General features: G+C 46.6%; 1 protein-coding gene across 5 annotated transcripts in view; it reads right to left on the bottom strand.

Annotated features, from left to right (window-relative positions):
• The window catches only part of AUTS2 (activator of transcription and developmental regulator AUTS2), a 766,509-nt gene that overhangs the window by 66,836 nt on the left and 679,981 nt on the right, over positions 1–19,692 (bottom strand). For all 5 annotated transcript variants that reach the window (XM_051809512.1, XM_051809510.1, XM_051809514.1 and 2 more), the window contains exon 6: positions 3,553–3,601. In XM_051809512.1, the coding sequence (XP_051665472.1) occupies positions 3,553–3,601 (49 nt within the window). The remainder of the gene's footprint in view (positions 1–3,552; positions 3,602–19,692) is intronic.

The raw sequence follows: 19,692 nt of genomic DNA, 5'->3' as shown, positions 1-19,692 counted from the left end.
TGAGAAGTCACGTTACAAAAATTCCTGAACAAATCCTGTTCTCTGGCCGGGATTAGTGGTGCTGAGGTGACACTCCCAGAGGGTAAGGAGCAGTTCTGTTCCTTCAAAGACACACAGAGCATAAGCAGTAATTCCAAACTGGAAGGGCCAACCGGCACGGAGGGAGGGAGGGAGCTGCAGGCGGGGGATGCACTTCTCTGCGAGCCCTTCTCCAACTCATTTGTTCAGATGTTGACAGCTCCTTTGTCAAGCATTACCATGGGCCCAGACCCTTGGGTGCTCACCTCCCAGCACAGCCACCTGGATTCCCATGGGAACCATCTCCCTGGATAATTTCAGCATTACAAGGTGAAGTGTTCCCTGCAGAGCCATTGGAGTGCAGGGACAACTCACTTCAGTGGCAGCTGCAGCAATTCCTGCTCTGGGGACCAAACCATATCCCTCCCAAATTCCCAGCCTGCTGCAGACAAGGCACAGGGCTGGGATGTCTGGGAGCAGTGGCAGCAGGGAGCTGAGGTGGGAACCCCACAGCCCTTTCCAGCTCTGACACGTGTCCCAGCCCTGAGGGGCCCCAACATCCACTTGCTGCCCCTCAAAGCTCACAGCACCCTTCCAGAGTCAGGGATGCACCTTCCCGTTCAGCTCCAAGGGCACTAACTCACAAATGGGAGCTGAGAGACTTCTCCTCAAGGGGTTTCACCAGCTCTTCAAGGGAGGTTTTGGGGTCATTTCATTTTGCTCTAGATTTCTTTAATTCTTAGTGTTTCTGAGGAAGGGACTGTCCCTTACACATCCACACCAATCCATCCTTCCTCGAGCTTATCTTCAGCCTTGAAGTCCACAACTAAATGACAGAAAGAGGACAAAATGTGTATACGAGAGCTGAAATGCTTCAGGATTTCTACCTGCTCTGTAAATACATTCCTTGTGTAATTTCTGCTACCTCAGTTATAAATAATTCGGGGAGGGGGGGAATAAGTGGCAAGACGACAAAAAAAACCAACAGTGTGTGAGCCATGAGTGGCTGTGGGATCTCTGAGAGGGCTGGCTGTGGACACTGCCAGCCTGCCCAGCCCTCCCAGCCTGGCAGCTCTGAAGGCTCCATCAGGATTTACCCAATGCAAATCTGACCTTTCTTACCAGTGACTTTTATTGCTTTTGGCAAAAGCGGCCGTGGACAACACACAGTGGGGAAGAACTGGCTTGGAAGCAAAACAGACTGAACTGCAGAAAGGGAACTGGAACTTGGAATTTATCAAACTGACAGCCCCCGGGCAGCCACAGTGTCCCCAGGGCACACACTTAGAGAAGGCAACAGCCTCCCCAGCATGGTGAGAGCCCTGCACCTGCCTGCCAGCAATTACTGACATTATCTCCAAACAGGGGAGCTTTTCTGAGGCTCTTTTTCCTGATATTTAGTAGTTTGAATGCTAATCCCTTTGACAAAACTGTCCCCTATGCTTTTTCTGTCCTCTTTCCCCTTAATCTCTTTCTCCCAGTGGAAAAAAAGAAAAAAAAAGGGGAAAAAAAAAAAAAAAAAAAAGAAAATACCAGCCAGCCTAGTTTGGCCGCACCTGGATTTGCATTGATTCCTCCCTTGTCATTCATGTTACCAACAGGAATTAGCATATGGCTTTAAGGGGAAACTCAGGAGGAGAAAAGAAAGATGCCATTTTAATGGAAATAAGGGGCAAAGGAATAATCTACCATCAACTAAAAAGCTTATTTGTGTATGGTTTCCCAAGCAAAGCTTCGAAAAGCCCATGTTGATTTTAGGCTACACAAAGAAACCCTAATCCTTTCAAGGGAACTAAATCACCAAAGAAAAGTACCTTGGAAGAAAAGGCTCCCTGTCAAGCATGGGTATTCACATCCAAAGGGATGCCACGAACCAAGCTCCGTAAGTAAACAGAAATAAGAATGTGGGAAATGTGTTTGAGGCAAAAAAAGAAAACCAAAGGAAGAGGAAGAGGGGCCTACTCTTCATCAGCCACCTCCTGGGGAGGAGAGGAGCCCCTCACCCTGGTTACAGGCCTGTGCCAGGAATGTGGATTCGCCGCCTCCTCGGCTTCTCCTGCCCCGGCCCAACCCCAAGAAAGGGCTGCTCAAATGCCAAAGCTTTTTACAGCAAATTAGCAATATAAAGATGCAGTCACATGTAGTTTGGGGGCCTGGGGTCACTCCAGACACGCAGCTCTTCCCTGCTAATGGCTGTGCCACCTATTCTCTGCCTCCGGAGGGGCCGGGAACCTGCAAACGCCATTTATCACAAAGGATAGATCAGCTTGCCAAGTGAGATAACCTCGTTAGACCTAAGAAATAATCCAGACTGTACTTCCAAAGGATGCTAATACATGAAAAACAGGACTATGGATCCGTAATGCAATTAAATCCAGGTATAATTCAATATGCAGCAGAAGACTTCAGAGGCAGCAGCGGATCAGCGTGGGAATCCCAAAGGTAACGGGGTCATGTTCTGTCCCCAGCTAAACCACTGCAGCTTCGTGGGATTAAAAGACACAGGAAAACACCAGAATGACCCACTGGAGTAACAAACCAAACCCAGGGAGCAGCACACAGGGCAAATACCGAGCAAATCCACACCTGGCACCCAAAACAGACCCAAATTTCAAACCAATCAAACCTGCCTCTTCTAATGCAAACCGACTCCGACCTTCCAAACCCCCAGTCAGTCAAAATCCCGGGTTTACAGCCGGAAGCTCAGCCCTTACTGAGTCAACTGAGAGGCAGGACAGTGGGGTAAAACCCTGGCACATTTTCCAGGCTTTGAATTACACTCGTTTGCACAACTCCTGCCTGGAGCCGCACCCTCCACCCTCCTTGCAACAACACCAAAGAAATCAAAAATAAGAATTAAAACCAAAGGATCCCCAAAGCCTTTCCAATAAGGCTGCTCCAGGCCCAGCCCTGCAGGGCAGCTCATTGGTGCTGATTTAGGGCGAGTTTTCCCTTAATGTACTGTTATATCATTAGCCACTCTCTCTTTGGATTGCTGTTTGGAAGAAATTAATGGGATACTGAATATTTAAATGTGGCCCTCTATATCATTTATTAACTCTACAGAAAGCACACAGCACAGTAAGCCATGGTTTATGACTATTATCCTGTGAATACTAAACGTTGGCTGGTTATTACTGTCAGCAGTGCAAATTGGCTATTCATAATTCCACGTCTATCATGGAGCTGATGAGTAACAATCAAGTTAAAACATTTTGAAAACTCTTACAGTTATTTAAATGAGCTTAAATTAAAGCCATTTGTAAAATAAACTATTCCCTAATATTGTTATTTAAATTAATTCTGACCTGGCAGGCAATGCATTATTTAAAGCCTATATTTTATATTAAGCAAAGCAATTACCAAGCATACAGAACACGTCTGAAACCCAGAGAAACATAAAAAGCACTAACAAGCTGATTGCGACATTTCTGCAAGACAAGTTACATTTCATCTCCCATTGAAATTGCCATGAAAAGAAACGTGTGGGGAAAGAAAAAAAAAATCTGTTTGGGATGTGAATTGCAGCCTTACCTTTATTTGTGACAGCGTTGAACAGTTTCTCAGAGCTGGCATCAGATGCCTGAAAGACCAATAAAAACAAACAAAAAAAAAAAAAGTTACGTTTTGTAGCAGTGATAGATTTCCAAAGGCGCGGCGGTGTATTTATACACAGGCAGAGGAATGTATATTTTAGGGAAACAAATCAGGAGACAAAACCAGGAGCGCTGGAAGCGGCTCCGGGGCCGCGTCCATGAGGTGGTGCTGTTTGGCTGTGCTTCGCCGCCCTGCAGTGCAGAGATTTCCTTGGAAAGCTTCTATTTCAGAAAGAAATGGGGTTTTTCTTCAACATTAGCCGCACGGAAACTGGATCTTTGTGCTGCCGTTATCCAACACGTTCTGACAATGACTCGGCGATGGAGGAGAGTCACGATTTGGAATCACACAGCCCAGTTCTGGGAATTTCCAGAACTGCAGATTTCTAAATTAATTTTTAAAGTATTTTTGGGATCCCTACTGTGGCAACATTCGATTTTTACCACCTTTAAAGCACTGCTGATAACTTAGGTTAGTAATTTCATCAACTGCTGCTACCAGCTCTTTCAAAAATAAAGAGCATGTTCGTATTTAGGATCAGAATTTCCACGTCGGATTCACCTTCCTCTGAACAACTGAATCTTCACGCCAAGCTCTGTGTCAACTAATAAACCTTTTCTTTTTCATCAAGACACCTTTATCCATGGAGGCTTTTCCTCCTAATATTGTGTTAGCACCCCGCCTACTCCTGCTGTTCCTGTGCCAACGCGCCAGTTCAGCTCTTTACCTGCTATAAAAAGCCTGACCTGGCTTTCACAAAAAAACGTTGAAACTCAAACCAGCACAAAAGCAGACGGGGAAGGTAACACTGGAAATGTTCATTTGACAAACACCCCGAGCCCAGAAGCACAAACCCCTAAGTTTCTGCAGCTATGTTTGGGCACACACACACAATACACGATATATCCAGCTACAGCCTAAACTTCTCCTTCCTCTGCGCCCACAAATGTTCTTTGATTCAGGACTGGAGCTGGGATCCAGCCCCGTGAGAGACAGGCTGCTTTTGGAAAATACATGGAAAATGTGCTCAGTAACAAAACACTGCAAAACCAGGCTTAAAACGCAACACTCAAGAAAAATTTTAGTTTTTTCCTAGAAACTGTTTTCGTGCTGGGTTCAGGAAAAATAATTAAAAGCACTCTTTGGAAAGCAGGCTGTGGGGTTTTTTTTATTAAAGGGAAGGAATTTCTCAATTCAGAACCAAATAAAAACCATCAGACAAGCAACATATACGTTCGCTATCTCGACTGCACTAAAAACTTCCCTGAGAAACTCCCGATAAATAAGCAGACACAGCTCAGACTGTGTATTGCAGTGCAGCAATACACTGAAATTATTTGTTTGCCCTCAGGTTAGCGACAGACAAGATTTCTACGATTAATTGTTAAAAATAGCTTTATTCTTTTTCAGACTTCTAGACAGATTTTACTAGATTACCGCTTGGCTTATTTAAAAGCTGAGCTGGTGTATTTTGTCTCGATTAAATACCTTGTAAACACTGGATTTATTACCCAATGATGGATTTATTACGCAGTGACGACTTTCTCTAAATTAATGAAAATATGTGAATAATGCACAAATTGAAGAGATCAAGAAGGCCATGTGCTTTAAAGAGCAGCCCAGTATTAGTCCAACAAGAGGCTCAATGCTTTCCTACTCTTGCCAATCAGGCTGCTTAAAAATAATCTTTTCCAGTGAATTTCAGCTGTTGTTGTCTTTTCAAATGCAGCTTTTCTCTGAAGTCAAAACTCTCCGAATGAGTCTTTCTTTTTAGAAAGAAAATTCAATATTATAAACCAAACAAACTTCTTACAGTTTCAGCTATTACTTTATTTTACTGTTTCAAAACAAAACAGCACAGGGAAGCTCTAAGTTGCATATTTACTTGATTTTTCCAAGCACTACAAAGAGGAAAACACCTTGTTATGAAGTTTGCTCTAACACCAAGTGTAAACCAACAGATTGTCTTTAAGTCATGGTTTTTCAGGTGAAACCTTTTCCTGTGCTATCATATAAACCGTGCTGTGACACCGGGAAGTGGCACATCTTGGACATAACGTGGTGCACCACACAGCCTGCCCGGGGATGATTATCCATACAACATACATAAAAAAGGAGCAATTTTACAAAGACAAAGCTTGTCCACGAGCGAATCTCATTTTGCATTACTGACCACACACAATCGAATGGGAGAGCAACTTGAAAGAACCCCTTTGCCTGCGTTACCATAAAAATACCCTGAACCCAAACACTGGCTCAAAGGGTGAGATGGAACTTTGCCTGCCTGTTCCGTTATTTAAAAATTGGGTTTTAAATACAAAATAGCAATTAGGGTGATGAACCAGTGATACAGAGGCGAATACAATCTCTGCCAGCAGACAGACAGTGTATCAGTTTCCATGCAACTCTTATTTTTCCACAGTCAGGCAGTCATACCACGCAACAACACTAAAGGAACAAAAAGCCAAATTAATTTAAAAATCCACAACGACTCAGCACTATCTCAGATGGATGAAATTCAGTGCCTGTGCAGTGCTGACCTAAACCCTGCTCTGTACTGACAGGGACCTGCGGAGACAACAAAGTGCCTTTATGTCCACGGCGGGTGCGATGTGGCCAAACGTGGATGTTTAAGCGGCGGAGGAGCTCGGCTATCCCTTCCCTTACACCGGCCAAGTGCAACTCTCTCTTCATTCCCCTTTATCCTGATCTTTCCAGGTCTTCCTTGAGCAGCAGATGAGCAGACAGTGTCTGCTGGCACCGTGACATTTGGGGACAGCACCGGGTCGGGCGCCCCGGGCTATCCGGGGTGTTCTTGCCCTCCGAGCCCCCTCGGTTTCGGGGTCCTTCTCCCCGGCTCCTGCACAGACAGAGCCGGAGCTGGTGACACACAGTTCCCTTCCTCGCACTTCGGCCGTTTTCCCTTACAAATCCCCTTGTTACCAAGCGCAGCTTAAACCTTTTCACCGCGAAATGAAACAACTCAGCAATCCCTGGGCTAAAAAAAAAACCAACAAACAACAACCAAACCCCAACAAACCGCACACACACACAAAAAAATGACCTAAAGAGTATTTTTTGCCTCACCAAGGAATGCGCTGCCATTCAAGGGGACGTATGACTAAAATATTTCCTGTGCAGACGGTGCAGCCTGACTCATTGCTGGCACGGCGCGGCACTTGCACCGGCCCCGCACCTGCCCGCGGAGCCAGTGCGGCCCCTCCGTGCCCCTCACCCCGGCCGGGGGTGCCCGGGAGAGGCGGCCGCTCCCTCCATCCCTCCCTCCATCCCCGGGGGCCCGCACGGAGCCCCCCGCCCGTCCCCGCGTTACCTGCGCTCCGGGGGCTCCGCGGGGCTGCCGGCCCGCGGCTCATGGCGGTGCGGGAGGGGCGGGCGGTGTGCGGGGACTCCCGATCCCAGCGCGGCTCTCTCAGCGTCCCGCAGCCAAACCCCAACTAATCCTCCGCGGGGGCCGAACTCCGGGGGCCGGGCGGGCGGGCATCCTTCCCGGGCCGCCGACCCCTTCCCCGCTCCCGCAAGATGGATCCCGGGAGGAGCGGGGCGTGCGGGGTGTGCGGGGAGCGCGGCGGGCGCGGAGCGGGAGCGCTCAATGGAGCAGCAGCAGGACAAAGAAAACCATGTGCGGCGGCGGCCGGGGCAGCGGCGGCACCTCCGGGTGCGGGGCGGTGCGGGGCGGTGCGGCCGCGGCGCCTCCTCCTCCCTCCGCGGGTCCAGCGCGTCCCTTCCTTCCTTCGGGCGGCTTTTTCGGTTTTTTTCTTCCGCTGTCTTTTTTTTTTTTTTTTTCCTGTTTTTTTCTAGGGGAGGGGGTGACTGTTTTTGTTTTGGTTAAAAAGTCATGCCCGTCCTCTCTCTCCCGAGCCGAAGCGAGCTCCCTCCGGGCGCCGTCCCTCTCCCGCCGCGGCCGCGCTCAGGTGAATTCCATGGGGGAGACGCAGCGGCCCCGGCTCCTCCGGAACAGCCTGGCAAGCCTGTAATCCCCGCGGGGGCGGCCGCTCCGCCGGGCCGGGATGGGGATGCGGTGCCCCCGGACCCCTCTCCGCCGAGCCCGGGCTCGCTCCGCACTGCGCGGCGCTCCCGGAGCCGCTTCCCAGCGCCCGCCGGCTCCGCCTTCTCCCACCGCCCCGCCCCGCTCTCGACGGGTCCCCGCGGCGGGGGCGGCCCGGCCCGGGGCGGGGGAGGCTCCGCGGGAGCCGCGATCCCCGTCCGCGGCTCTGCCGGCCCGGAGGAGCCGCGGGGATGCTCCTCGAGGGGTGCGAAGGGACCCGCGGCGGATGCGGAGCCGGACGGTCCCCGCTGCCCTCGGGATGACGGCACACACGCACACGAGCATCAGTCGCTAAAGCTCCGCGGGAGAAAACACTATCGAAAACCTCGTATTGCATTTAGCAATTTTTTTTTGTTTGTTTTTAAACGGAAATTTATTTTTTTTTTTTTTATTGTAACTGGGAAAAAAAGCAATGTCCTCGGCTGCAGGCAGGGTGGCCTGACGGGGACCTCAGGCTGCTCTCTGAGCTGTGGTGACTCCCCGAGACCCCCCGTGCAGAGGCTCGCCTGGCTGCTCCCAGCGCTGAACATTGTTGTGGACGGGCAGTGGATTTCCTACTCGCTGTAGGTTTTCCTTAAGCACAGCACGACATTAGTAAAAGCCACTACGGAGCATAAACACACAGATACACGATGGTATAGATGATTATTCACTGGAGTGTGGCAGTCGCAGCCAAATGGTGTTTCCTGGGAAGACGAGAGGCAGTTATGGCATTGGCACAGTAGCCACATATGGCAAGATGTTTCCTGGGAAAGGGATAAGTGCAAAGAGAGGGCTTATGTGCTCATGAGGCCTTGCCCACAGGGTGTTTTCAAATCTTGAAATGGGTTTCAAACCAGTACTGGGCTAGAAGTGCTAATGGAATTAAACTTGTGCAGGTTACACTTGGATTTGAGATAAATCCTCAGAAATAGGATTGACAAGCCCAACTCACCCAACCCCTGAGGCAGAGCTCAGCTCTCCTAAGGAAAAGATGGGAACTACCTACACCAGCCAGAAAACAAGAGCAGAGCAAGAGCTGTGGCTGCCTGGTTGGCCTCACCTGAGCCTGGAGAAGAGTTACACACCTAAAATCCAGTGGGAGCTTGGAAAGACACGTTTATGTCCTGGCCCACTCCAGGCTCACCTCGAGGACAGGGATGATGTGAGATGATGAGGGACTGCCCTTCTCCTGGCCCTGGGGCACCGAGGTGTGTGTGTGGCTCTGAGCTGTCCCCGAGCAGTGTCACAGTGACCAGGGTATGGCCACGCTGCAGTGGCTCTGGTGGCCCTGCCCACAGCAAACCCCACAGCGTGTGAGGGGAATGGGGAAAGCACGGTCTGAACTGTCCACACAAGCACAAGTGCCACACTTAAAGAAAAACTCATTAGAACACCTTCTGACCAACTACTGATGTAGAACTGCAGGATTTTATGCAAATAATTTCCCGTTAGTTCCTCATTCCACCACTGTATGATCCATTTAAGAACAGTTTTCCCTCTCAGCAGCTTCTCCAAGAGTCTTTTTTGAGGTACAGTTCCACTGACTGTGGTGGTTTCTGCTGGGGCAGCTGCATGGGAAGATCAAATGACAAGAGACAGAGGCACCCACCACAGTTCCACGTTCAGCCTGTGGCTGCAGACACCACAGTGCTCTCCTGACGTGGCTGATCCACAGTGGGAACGCTCGGCTAAAACTGTGGCAAATGGTCTCCGCTGGAAAATGAAAGAATTGTGGCCAAATTGAAAGAATTGTGGCAAACCTCAGATCCCGGTTATAGCAATGGAAACGAGTTCTCCAGGGCTGTCCACCTCAGCAGGGTTATCCCTAGATTTCCACAGCATAACTGAGCATGGATTTTGGCTGTTAAAATTGCACAGGTTTTTGCCTTTAATACATGTATATTTACATCTAATAAATATACATTGCAAAGATAATCTTGTGCCATCAGAGAGGTGGTTTCCATCTCCTCCTCTAGGAACCCAACAGAGGTGTCTTCAGGTCTGCTCTCTGAAATCAACAGTGGACAGTGGCCAAAAGCCATTGCAGCCCATCAGCTATTTCAGAGCTCAGCAAAGGAAATGGATGGCTTGAGTGCAGATTCCAGTCTCCACCAAAAATAAATTAATAAAGGCAATAAACTGGCAGAGTGTTCTCTGTACAACAACTGGAGCTCCCTGGGACTGACAGCGAGGCCGTACCTGGACAAGGAATTAAATGCACAATACCAAGGTGTGGCAGCTCATACACTCTATGAGCACCTTGGTCAAGACTTTCCACATCCTGACATGGTAAGAACAGGTCTAATTAAAGCCTAGGCTCCTCACAAGACTTTAATTTGATAAATTTAGCCCGGATTAAACTACAGACTTGTCTGTACTGGATTTTTCCAACGTTAACCACATGCCACACCTGAAATCTCAGCATACCCAGAATCAGAAATGCATTTACCTGCCCATCTCCCTGGGGCTGTGAGGGTTTATTGGCAGGGCTCTGGGCCTCATTATGTTCATTATTCGTGCCTTAGAGACAAGTTGAGGACCTCTGTTTTCCTGCTACAACATTATACATGCACAGAATGTGTTGTGTAATTCTGAATGAGAAATTTGGAGTTTGGAAATTCACCCAAAGCCAAATTAAATCAAAGGGATCCCTTCTCCCCTTAGTGATTTCAGTGGCCTTTGGATTAAGCTTCCCCTTTTCCTGACAGCAATATTTTCCTGTGTTTTAGGTTATGCCTGGATAGGCTTTTGAAACCTTCTGTCTCTTATCTATGTGGGACTTTGCCAGGATTTTTTTCATCTGTCTGTGGTCTCTGTCAGCGTCGACATTTGTTTCTGCCACGACAACAGCCAAATGAAGTGCACTGAACTTGGATCAAAAGTAATTTCAAGATCTTTCACTCTCTGGAAGAGGTTTGCAGATCCAAGTATTTTATAAAAATGACCTAAAGCTGCCCAGACAGCAGACATTCGTTTCCAAGTCATAGAGTAATTCCAAAGAAGAATTACCCATCTCTGGCACAAGGACCAAACGAATATTGAAATTACAGCAGATTATATTGGATTAAATTATTCATGGCAAACCTCCCCTCACCTGGAAGGTTCTGCAGCTTTTTTTCCTGGCAACAAGAAAACTGGATATTCCAATTCTTTGGTATTCTGTCAAAGCCTGGAAACATTTATATTTCCATTAAGTTGCTAACCTTCCCAGAAGACAGCACAGTGTCTGAGTTTGCAGCGTGCCTTATAAAGTCCTCCATAATGTTCTGAAAACATACATGACTTTGTCCATTACTGGGTAGGAGATGCAGGGTCTTTTCCCCAAGAAAACAATTTATGGAGCTATCAGGAGAGGTTTATGACTCTGAACACAAGCCACGGTGCAATGTCCCAGCCAGAAGGTACTTAAACTCAGCACTTTAGGAGGTTCAAGAAAAGGACCTGTTCTCAACAGTGACCTCAGCAACAGCGAAATCCCCCCTGGGTTAGGCTGTAGAAAGGTCATGACAGGTGCCAGTAAAAGTACTTGGTGGTGAGGGCGGGTTCTGCTGGGTTGGGCAGGGATGTTTGTGTGCAGCCCGGCCCTGGGGCGGGTGCTCCTGGTGCTCCTCCAACACCCCTTCCAGCAGGGACAGAGCACTCCTGTGGGGAAAGGGTGACACAAACAGCAAATACCCCTTCGAGAAGGAAACTGGATGTAGAACATCCCTGGCTAAGTCTCCATGTAATAACACTTTTCATTTGACAGAGCACAAAACTTTGGCGAGAGCATATTAATGACAGTGCAACTTTTTTTTTTATTATTTTTATTTTTCTGCAGCATTCGCAAAACTAAACCCGTCTGTAATCCCTTCTTTTATGCAGAACAGATTGCAGTTTTAAGCAGAGGCCCATAAACTGCAGGTTCAAAGAAACCTGAAACTGAATTAGCATAAAAGCTGGAATTCTCATTTAGAGGAACAGCAAGGCAACTGCTCTGCAGGCAGTTTTATGATTAGGGTTTCAAATGGAAACAAAGATAAAAAGTGGGGCTCAGGGAACAATAGGGCTGCTCTCTCTTCCCTCTCCTTACAGCTTGGCCCTATAAAATACTAAGTGGTCTCCACTGCTTCCAAGGACAGAATTTAGCCCAGATTTGCACATGTGGAGAGGTTGGATAATTTTCTGAACCCATTTGCTGCACCGAAGAGAAATTCCAACTGTCCTACTGTGTGAAGCCATTTTTCCCACAGGCTTCTCCAGTGTTTGCTCCTGGAAGTGAACACTAGTGTCATCTTTCCTTCCCATTGACAACCACGAAGAGTGAGAATCCCCAGACTGACTCTTGGCCATAATTTTCAGTAAAAATCTACAATAATTTATATCTTCCTGTGTAATCCTTCCTGTAGTTTGAGTTCCCAGGTACTAAATACATGACAGAGCAGGGGTTAGCTCCTGGAAGCCTTGCTGGGCTTTGAGCTGCTTCCCATGCTGCAGCCTAACCTGGAACATAAGATCCTATCACTGGGTAAGAAGATAAAATATAAATTCTTCCCCATCTACCAGCACTCCTGTAGTACACTTCATAAATGCACCACTTGAAAGCTGTGGCCATTATCCTCCCCTAATTTCTGCCTGCTAGCAGGTTCTGCAACTGAAGAAGTATTTCAAATTAATTTGTCTGTCAATATCTGGGTACTGAATCACCTAATAAGAGAAATATTTTTCATTCTCTTCTTCTCAGTCAGAAGAAGAGACTTTCTTATCACCAAATAAAGCATCCATTATTGCGTGCTGGAATCCCACTCTGTCATCCAGGTCATTTTTAGGCCAGAAAATGCTGAATCAGCACCATAAACCAATCAAGTAATTTCTTTCATTTTGTAACATTCAAGCAAAATAATGAAAATCACATCTCATTTGATGAGGAGAATATACGACAGAAATCTCTTCTTCCAAGGATAATTTTCAAAGACGTATGCCAAGGCAAGAAATACTGTTGCAAAACCATGTAGCTAATGTAGAGGCTCTTCTGCTGAACAGATAAATTCCATTTTTGACTGTCAGCTCATATTTAGATAGCAGATTATGAACAATAAATCTGTACCTTTAGCCAGCTTCTAAACCGTGCAAAGACGTTAACTTGGCAAAAGAATGACCATTACTTTGATGAATGAAACATTCACCTAAAATATTCATGTACAAGATGATAATGTCCAATTGATAACCAGAAAACACCCACCCCAGTGCAGATTTAAATAACTGAGATGTTTATGAGAGAAACCGAATCACATACATGAGAGGAGTTATTATGGCACTGTTAGGAGAACCAACAAATGGAAAAAAAAAGCTTGATAAATATTTTCCATAACAAAACACAATTGGTTTCAGTGGGATACAGCTCTGTTTCTCATTAGTTATCCTTCACTTGTCAGACAAGTTCCATATTTCACCGAAACCCGCTGAGTATTCTTTCTAGTTTGCTGGGGAAAGTGGCCATACATTTAGCACGTTCCCTTTATGCTGTGTGTTTTCACAGGTCTTTCTTTAAAACACACTGTACATGCTTTTGCTTCTTTCCCTCAGGATAGTGGGTTTCGACATCCAAGGAGAGTTTAAAAGCAGGTAACAAGTCATCACTTTTGAAGCTGCAGAGCAGCTGAAGAGGTGCAATAGCCCCAGCAGCCATTATCAGTGCCTGCCAGGGTGCCACGCTATCAAGTTATATGATAAAGCACTCAGCTGACACCAGAAAAATAATCATTCTCTCTCTCCTGCACCACCCCCTTTTTCACAAGGAGGCTTTTTACACTCATTAAATGCAACCTTATCTCTGAAAGACTGCAATCCTCAGCAAATGACAAGTGTGCCTAATCTCATTTTCTGACAAGCGATTCTGACAGCACCTTCCTTTTGATTTCTAAGACACGTAGCTAGACATATATTAATCTGTCAGTCATCGCCCCTAGGAAGGATGGAAAAAAGGAGAGACAGAGATGAACATTTGTGAATGTGAAGGGAACAAGGCAAGAAAGGACTAAGGGTCCTTTCCTGGCTATTTTGAGCAGCTCAGCTGTGTTTCTCCACTCCTCCCACCCAACATGGCACCCAAGTCACTCCCGTGCAGCAGAGCTGCCAACCCACCTGTCTGCAGAGGTGGGTTAACAGGCATTTTGTTTCAGGTTTCAGTGTGGCCCAGCAGCTGTGGACTAGCAGCCAGCTGTGGGTGTATTCTGGGTATATTTTCATGGTCTCCCTGGTGTCCAAGGCAGTTGGATTCTCATTTAATTTCTCTGTGCCTCAACTTTCAGCACTGCATAAAACCCAAGTGTTATTGTCACCACAGCGCCTGTTTTAGTTGCAGACTGGGACTTCCCAGTACTGGTACTATAAAATGTGGAGCCTTAATTCCGAATTTACAGATTATGAAGTGTTCTGCAATAACACTCTTTTTGTGCAGTGAGAAATGCTTTGTCACTGCAGTCACTGAAGCCCTGCTTGGCTTTGGTCACCAGCCTGGCTGGCACGTGTTAGGAGGGACAGACAAAGACAGGCTGGACAAAAGCATCAAGATTGAAAGCATCAGATTGGTGTCAGATCTTCACAATTCTGTATGAACACTCAAGGTGCTGTAAAACGTTTAGTACATCACAGCCTGGCTAGGTGCAAACTGGAGAGGCTGAGCAAGACTGAGTCCAGTTGCTTTTGGAGGCTTGGAAAAGGTAGGATTTCCAAGAACCCCTGGCTATAATATGAAAAGGTGCATTTAAAACCCAAGTGTGTTATGGGGCCCTACAGTGAGTGGGAATCAGTGGAGCTCACGTGGATTTGCCACTCAGCAAGTGTGCAAAACCCAGGCACTTTATGCACAGTGCATGACAGGATAAGGGGGAATGGCTTTAGTGAAAGGGGGTAGACTTAGGCTGGATATAGGAAGAAATTTTTCCTTGTGGGGGTAGTGAGGCCCTGGCACAGGTTGCCCATGGCTGCCCCATCCCTGGAAGTGTCCAAGGCCAGGCTGGACGGGGCTTGGAGCAACCTGGGCTAGTGGAAGATGTCCCTGCCCATGGCAGGGGGTGGGACTGGATGGGCTTTAGGGTCCTTTCCAACCCAAACCGTTCCGTGATTCCATGATATGGATTGGTGGGCACAGGGCAATGGGTTGGGAGGAGGTAGCTGGTAGGTAGCTACAAAACTGCAAAGGGGTGTAAAATAAGTGAGATTCTACAAATGGGACCCAAAGGAGGAAGGAGATGAAATGAGGTGGGAGGCAGTGTACTTTATCTTGCACAGACCTATTAGTTATGTTCCTCGGAAACACGCCTTCTCCCTCTCAGCATGTGAGTCATATTAATATTTCTACCCACCAAATGGTAAATTACAGTAAATTACACAGATTTCCCATCTCACATTTGCTGGCTGACCCGCCTGCACTTGCAGAGACCTCCCCAGCTGGCAGCACATCCTCCTGCCTGGGGACGGCCCAGGCGCCGCAGCTCCAGCTTGGCCCAGTCCAGATCCCTCACCCCAGAGCTCCTCTCCACCTCCTCTCCCTCCTGATGTGCTATATCACGGTACAGGAGAAACTTTATTGTTCATAATGGGCTAAGAAGGAAAAAAAAAATCAAACGAAAGCAAAGTACAAAGGGGCTCCTCTGCAGTGCTTTAAACCGATGCCATTTTCATAGTAATATAGTCATTAAGTACTTGTTTGATGGTGCAAAAAGTAGGCCAAGATCTTTGCTAATACATTTAATTAATCAATACCTGCACTAGAAGATGGGAACAATTAAAGTTTTCCTCCTCACTCAGACAAAGCAGCAGAAAGCTTGTGATCTACTTAAGGAGCCTGCCACTCAATGGGAAGATGAAAAGACTCCTTTAGTTTTGCTTAAGAGCTGAAATCATGTTAATACTCCAAGTGTTTAGGATGTGGTTCTCAGAAAGCCAGTAAATGAGCAGTGGCAGGAAAGCTGCCTGTTGTCCTCAGACTTGTGTTTCCACCCTGATGTCATCATCACAGGAAAAATCACAAATGTATTCTGGAGTTCACTGAGCCTGAAAATAACACTGGGGATATTTCCTTGCTGTGCAGAACACTTGGATAACTGGGCCTACCAGAAACACCCAGCTACTCCTGATGGGCCTTGGAAGGGTAAATGGAACCATGACCCTGCAGTTTACATTTCTGCTGGATTTTTTTTTTTTAAAAAGGATTTTCTAGTTGCATTTAAGCTTCAGGATGTAGAAATAAAGGTGTAGGTAGAAAAAGTTTCCTCCTATGGGGAAAAGTGGTGGGAGGAAACTGGGCAGTTCGCTGTGCAGACCTCAGGCTCAGGGAGGGAGAGACTTCTCATTTCACAATGAGGGTTGCTGTTATGGGCATCAAATACAAGGAAATTGCCCCAAATCAGCCCAAAACACAGCTGTCCTCGGGGGACTCCAGTTCTGACCCTGCAGTAGGGGCCACCATCACCTGAGGGACAACACTTACCTCTTTTCCACCTTTTGGGACCTCCAAAAACACACCTTGGCAATCATCCTGGTGGGCTAGTGTTGCCACATCTCCCCTGCACCCACTCCCTTGACTGTTTGGGCTCCAGGAAAAACTTTGGATAGGGGTCTCCTTTCAACCCAAGAGGCAGGACAGTGAACAGGTCACAAAGGATATGGTTGTTTCCCACCCCCCAAGGGAGTAACATCAAAGAAGACCAATGTAGGTAGTGCCAAAAACTGAATGCTGCCCAGGTTCATCTATTGTTCATCTCTGATGAGAGCAGAACCTCACCCAGGACCTCACAGCTTTCTGCTATGGAACCAAAGGGTCCATCACGGACACATCCTGACCTTACACACAAGAGAAAGTGCAGACACAGTGCTGTGTTGAAAACAAACTATTTTTTCATGCCATCATTAACAGAAATGTAAATGCTAATGACCTTATAATTTGTATTATGAGAACTATCAAGATAATGTTGCAGCCAAACAAGGAAAACTTCTCCCTGGTCATCATCTGGGAAATGCTGGAGATGGACTCAAGTCATAGAGTTGATCTCTGGCTGTGAATTTGCTGCCTAGTTTCACTCGCTATTAAGCCTATCAGGCAATTTGCTGTTTCTAACCCACTTGTCAAAATTATGCCAGAGCCTCACTAATACTTTCTTTGAGGCTCCCAATTGTCCTGTGCATCTTACCTGGGATTGCAGATTGCTCAGGTCACAGTACTCACAACAGAAAGGTCGACAACAAAACAAGCAGATGGATTCTGCCCTAGTCCAGCCTCCATCCAGACACCCAAATCTCTCCAAAAGTCCTGATTTGAAGTCCTCGGAAAATAAAATCCCTCTAACACAAGAAACAATTTTCAGTAGCTCGCCAAGCGCTATTTTCCTTTCATTTAGGATTCTAACAAAACCTAACTTCTTTGTCTCTCAAGCTCCCTTGATCTCCTTCACTTTTAGCTGTCACATAGAGTCAATTGGCTGCACCTCTCTGCTTGATAAAGACAAGCCAACTGGTCTGATGTATCTTTAATGAGGAGGTAGGTAAGACACAGTCCAACAAGGTGCTGCACACTTTGACCCTAAGCTAGCAAAGCACTTAAATAGCTGCTTAACTTTCAGCAAAAAAAAGCCCTTTTGAAGCTAATGGGGCTGCTCTGGCATTCAGACTTGAGCACCATTGTATAAATTTGGCTGGATTAGGGACAGAGTCTTTGCAGGGCTGAACCAGTTACTGAGAGAGCAAAACCAGTCAGAAATACACAGGTAAGCTGGTGAGAGCCTGGGCTGCTGAGTCACAGGGAAACTGGGGAAAGTCCCTCCATTGTTAATTAAAGTGTCAGCCTTGTTGCACACAACACTGTGTGTGTTGTTTTGTGTTAGTGGGAGCAGGCAGGATTGTTTCTGTTCTAATGGAACACTTCATAAATGGGATGGAACACCTGAAGGATCTGCAGGGATGAAGGCTTGGCCTTTACTTCAAAATAAGTGTTCAATTCTACAAGAAGGAAGGGACAAATACAAAATAATACAAATACAAATTAATACAAATACAAATTAATGATAGGGAGGTCATGGAGAGGAAGCCAAAAGAGTAAAATTTATATCAAAGCTGAGCTATTGTTCCTGAGACTCAGTTAATCAGCTGATCCATATCCAGCCTGGATTATTCCAGGCATTACTGGAGGAGGAGAGCTTTTAGAATCTAATATAATACATGAGAGATATGATAAAACTTCAACCTGTTGTGATAATATGTTCTACTCCACATGCACCTCTAAGAAAAGCTGCCAGATCTCATCACCATTACTTATTAATCCACTTGTTCCTATAAAATCTTCTCATTTCCCCCCCTTTTTTAGGAATTCACTTTTTCTAAAGAGGAACTGATTTAATGGAGGGAAAAAGCTGCAGCGTATCAAAAAGCGAATGGAAATATGGGTAGGGAGATAATGTTTGTTTAACTGGGAAGGAAGAGTTATTTTAGAAATATTTTACATCATTTAAAAAGCACTGAGTACTATTTTATGCCTCTATCTGAGGAATAAAAGTCATAGTTATGAGTCCAGCTGTACATATTTCAATAGCAAAGTGAGACCGTAACAGATACATAAAAATTTCTTTAAAAAGTAGCTCAGGTAGATTTTTCATGAGTAAAACACTGGCAACCTGAACTTTAAGATAATTTGCAGCATTCCAGTGGAGCATTTTGTTCATCTGTAAAGTGCTACAGAAAGCAGAGCATAGATCATTCCTCCTTAGCCCTGTGTCACCTCACTGCGGCTGCCCCGGGGCTGTGCCGTCCATCACAGCACAGTGGGGCTGGGATATGTTAGTGCTTCCAAGTTCTTTAAAATTTATGGAACGTGCCTGATGCTTGGGGTTATGGCCATTTATTTAGGAAGTTTTAGCTGATCTGTAACTCGCTACTGTGCAAACAACAAAAAGCAAGATGTTCACCAGGTTGAGTTTCTCTCTGTACAACATTGCATAATATGAAAATTAATTATTTTTGCTTACCAGCAGGTTGCAATATTCTATATTACATTGCCCAGGACATACACAGAGAAGGTTATAAAAAGCTGCCTGAGCTGGTTTTATTTGAAGAGGCCTTCAGACCAAAAGCCTCGTCTCCGCCTTGGACCTGGTAGGGAGGCTCCAAGAAGTCACCAGGGCTCCCCATTAAAATACTGTCAGCACATACAAGAGTTTTGGTCTCCTTTTTAGTTCAAACGTTGTCTGGGAGAGACAAAGAAACAAAGTGTTTGGGTCAGTGGAAATTTCTGACAAAGACCTTTCTTCCTGGCACACACAGGGACAACCCCACCAACTGTGCCGGGTTTGTCCCCCCCGAATGACAAGGCAAAGGTCCTGATTAAAGGCCCTCGGAGGGGGGGACACAAAAGATGGCCCAGGACTTCAAAGTCAGCACACTGCTGGCCAGCGGGGAGGTCCCTTTTTTCCCCCCTCTCTCCTTTTAACTTCAGCTCCTGCTGGCTGTGGAAGGGCTTCTAATTGCATTTCACAGGGGCTGAACAAAACGTGGTCTTGTCTTCCAGACAGCAGCGACCCCGGAGGATGTGGAGATGATGTGAGGCTTCAGAGCAGGAACAAAAAGAGATTTATCATGTCAGCAAGCCATGCAGAGGCAATGGTGAAGCGTTTGCAAGGTTATTTGCATGTTGGCACATTTCTAGAGGTGAACAAGCAGTGGTGGGTTTTCCTAGAGGTGGTGTGGGCTGGATCCCTTCTCATGGCTTTGAATGTGGGGCACCTGCAACCCCCCCCAAGATTTGGGCCAGGGTTTGACCTTGTACGTGGCACCAGCAGAAAGCCAGACACAGCTGAAGGTGGTTGCCTTGACCAGTGGAGTGGAGACCTCTTTTGTGCTGGAAAGGAAGAACCTCTGCCCACTGACCCAGGTCTGGAGAGGGAGACTTTAGCAAATTGTGATCTTGACCAAATAGCACCCAGGATGATCTAGGCAGCCTAATTAACATTCTCCTAGCTGTGTCTAGAGCTATGAAAGACAAGGTTTGGCTGAAGCCT

This window comes from Manacus candei, unplaced genomic scaffold (assembly GCF_025592945.1).
Source record: "Manacus candei isolate 608988 ecotype Guabito, Panama unplaced genomic scaffold, ASM2559294v1 h1tg000076l, whole genome shotgun sequence".
NCBI classification, from domain to species: domain Eukaryota; kingdom Metazoa; phylum Chordata; class Aves; order Passeriformes; family Pipridae; genus Manacus; species Manacus candei.
The sequence above is the reverse complement of the archived record's forward strand: the minus strand, read 5'-3'. Positions and strand labels throughout refer to the sequence as shown.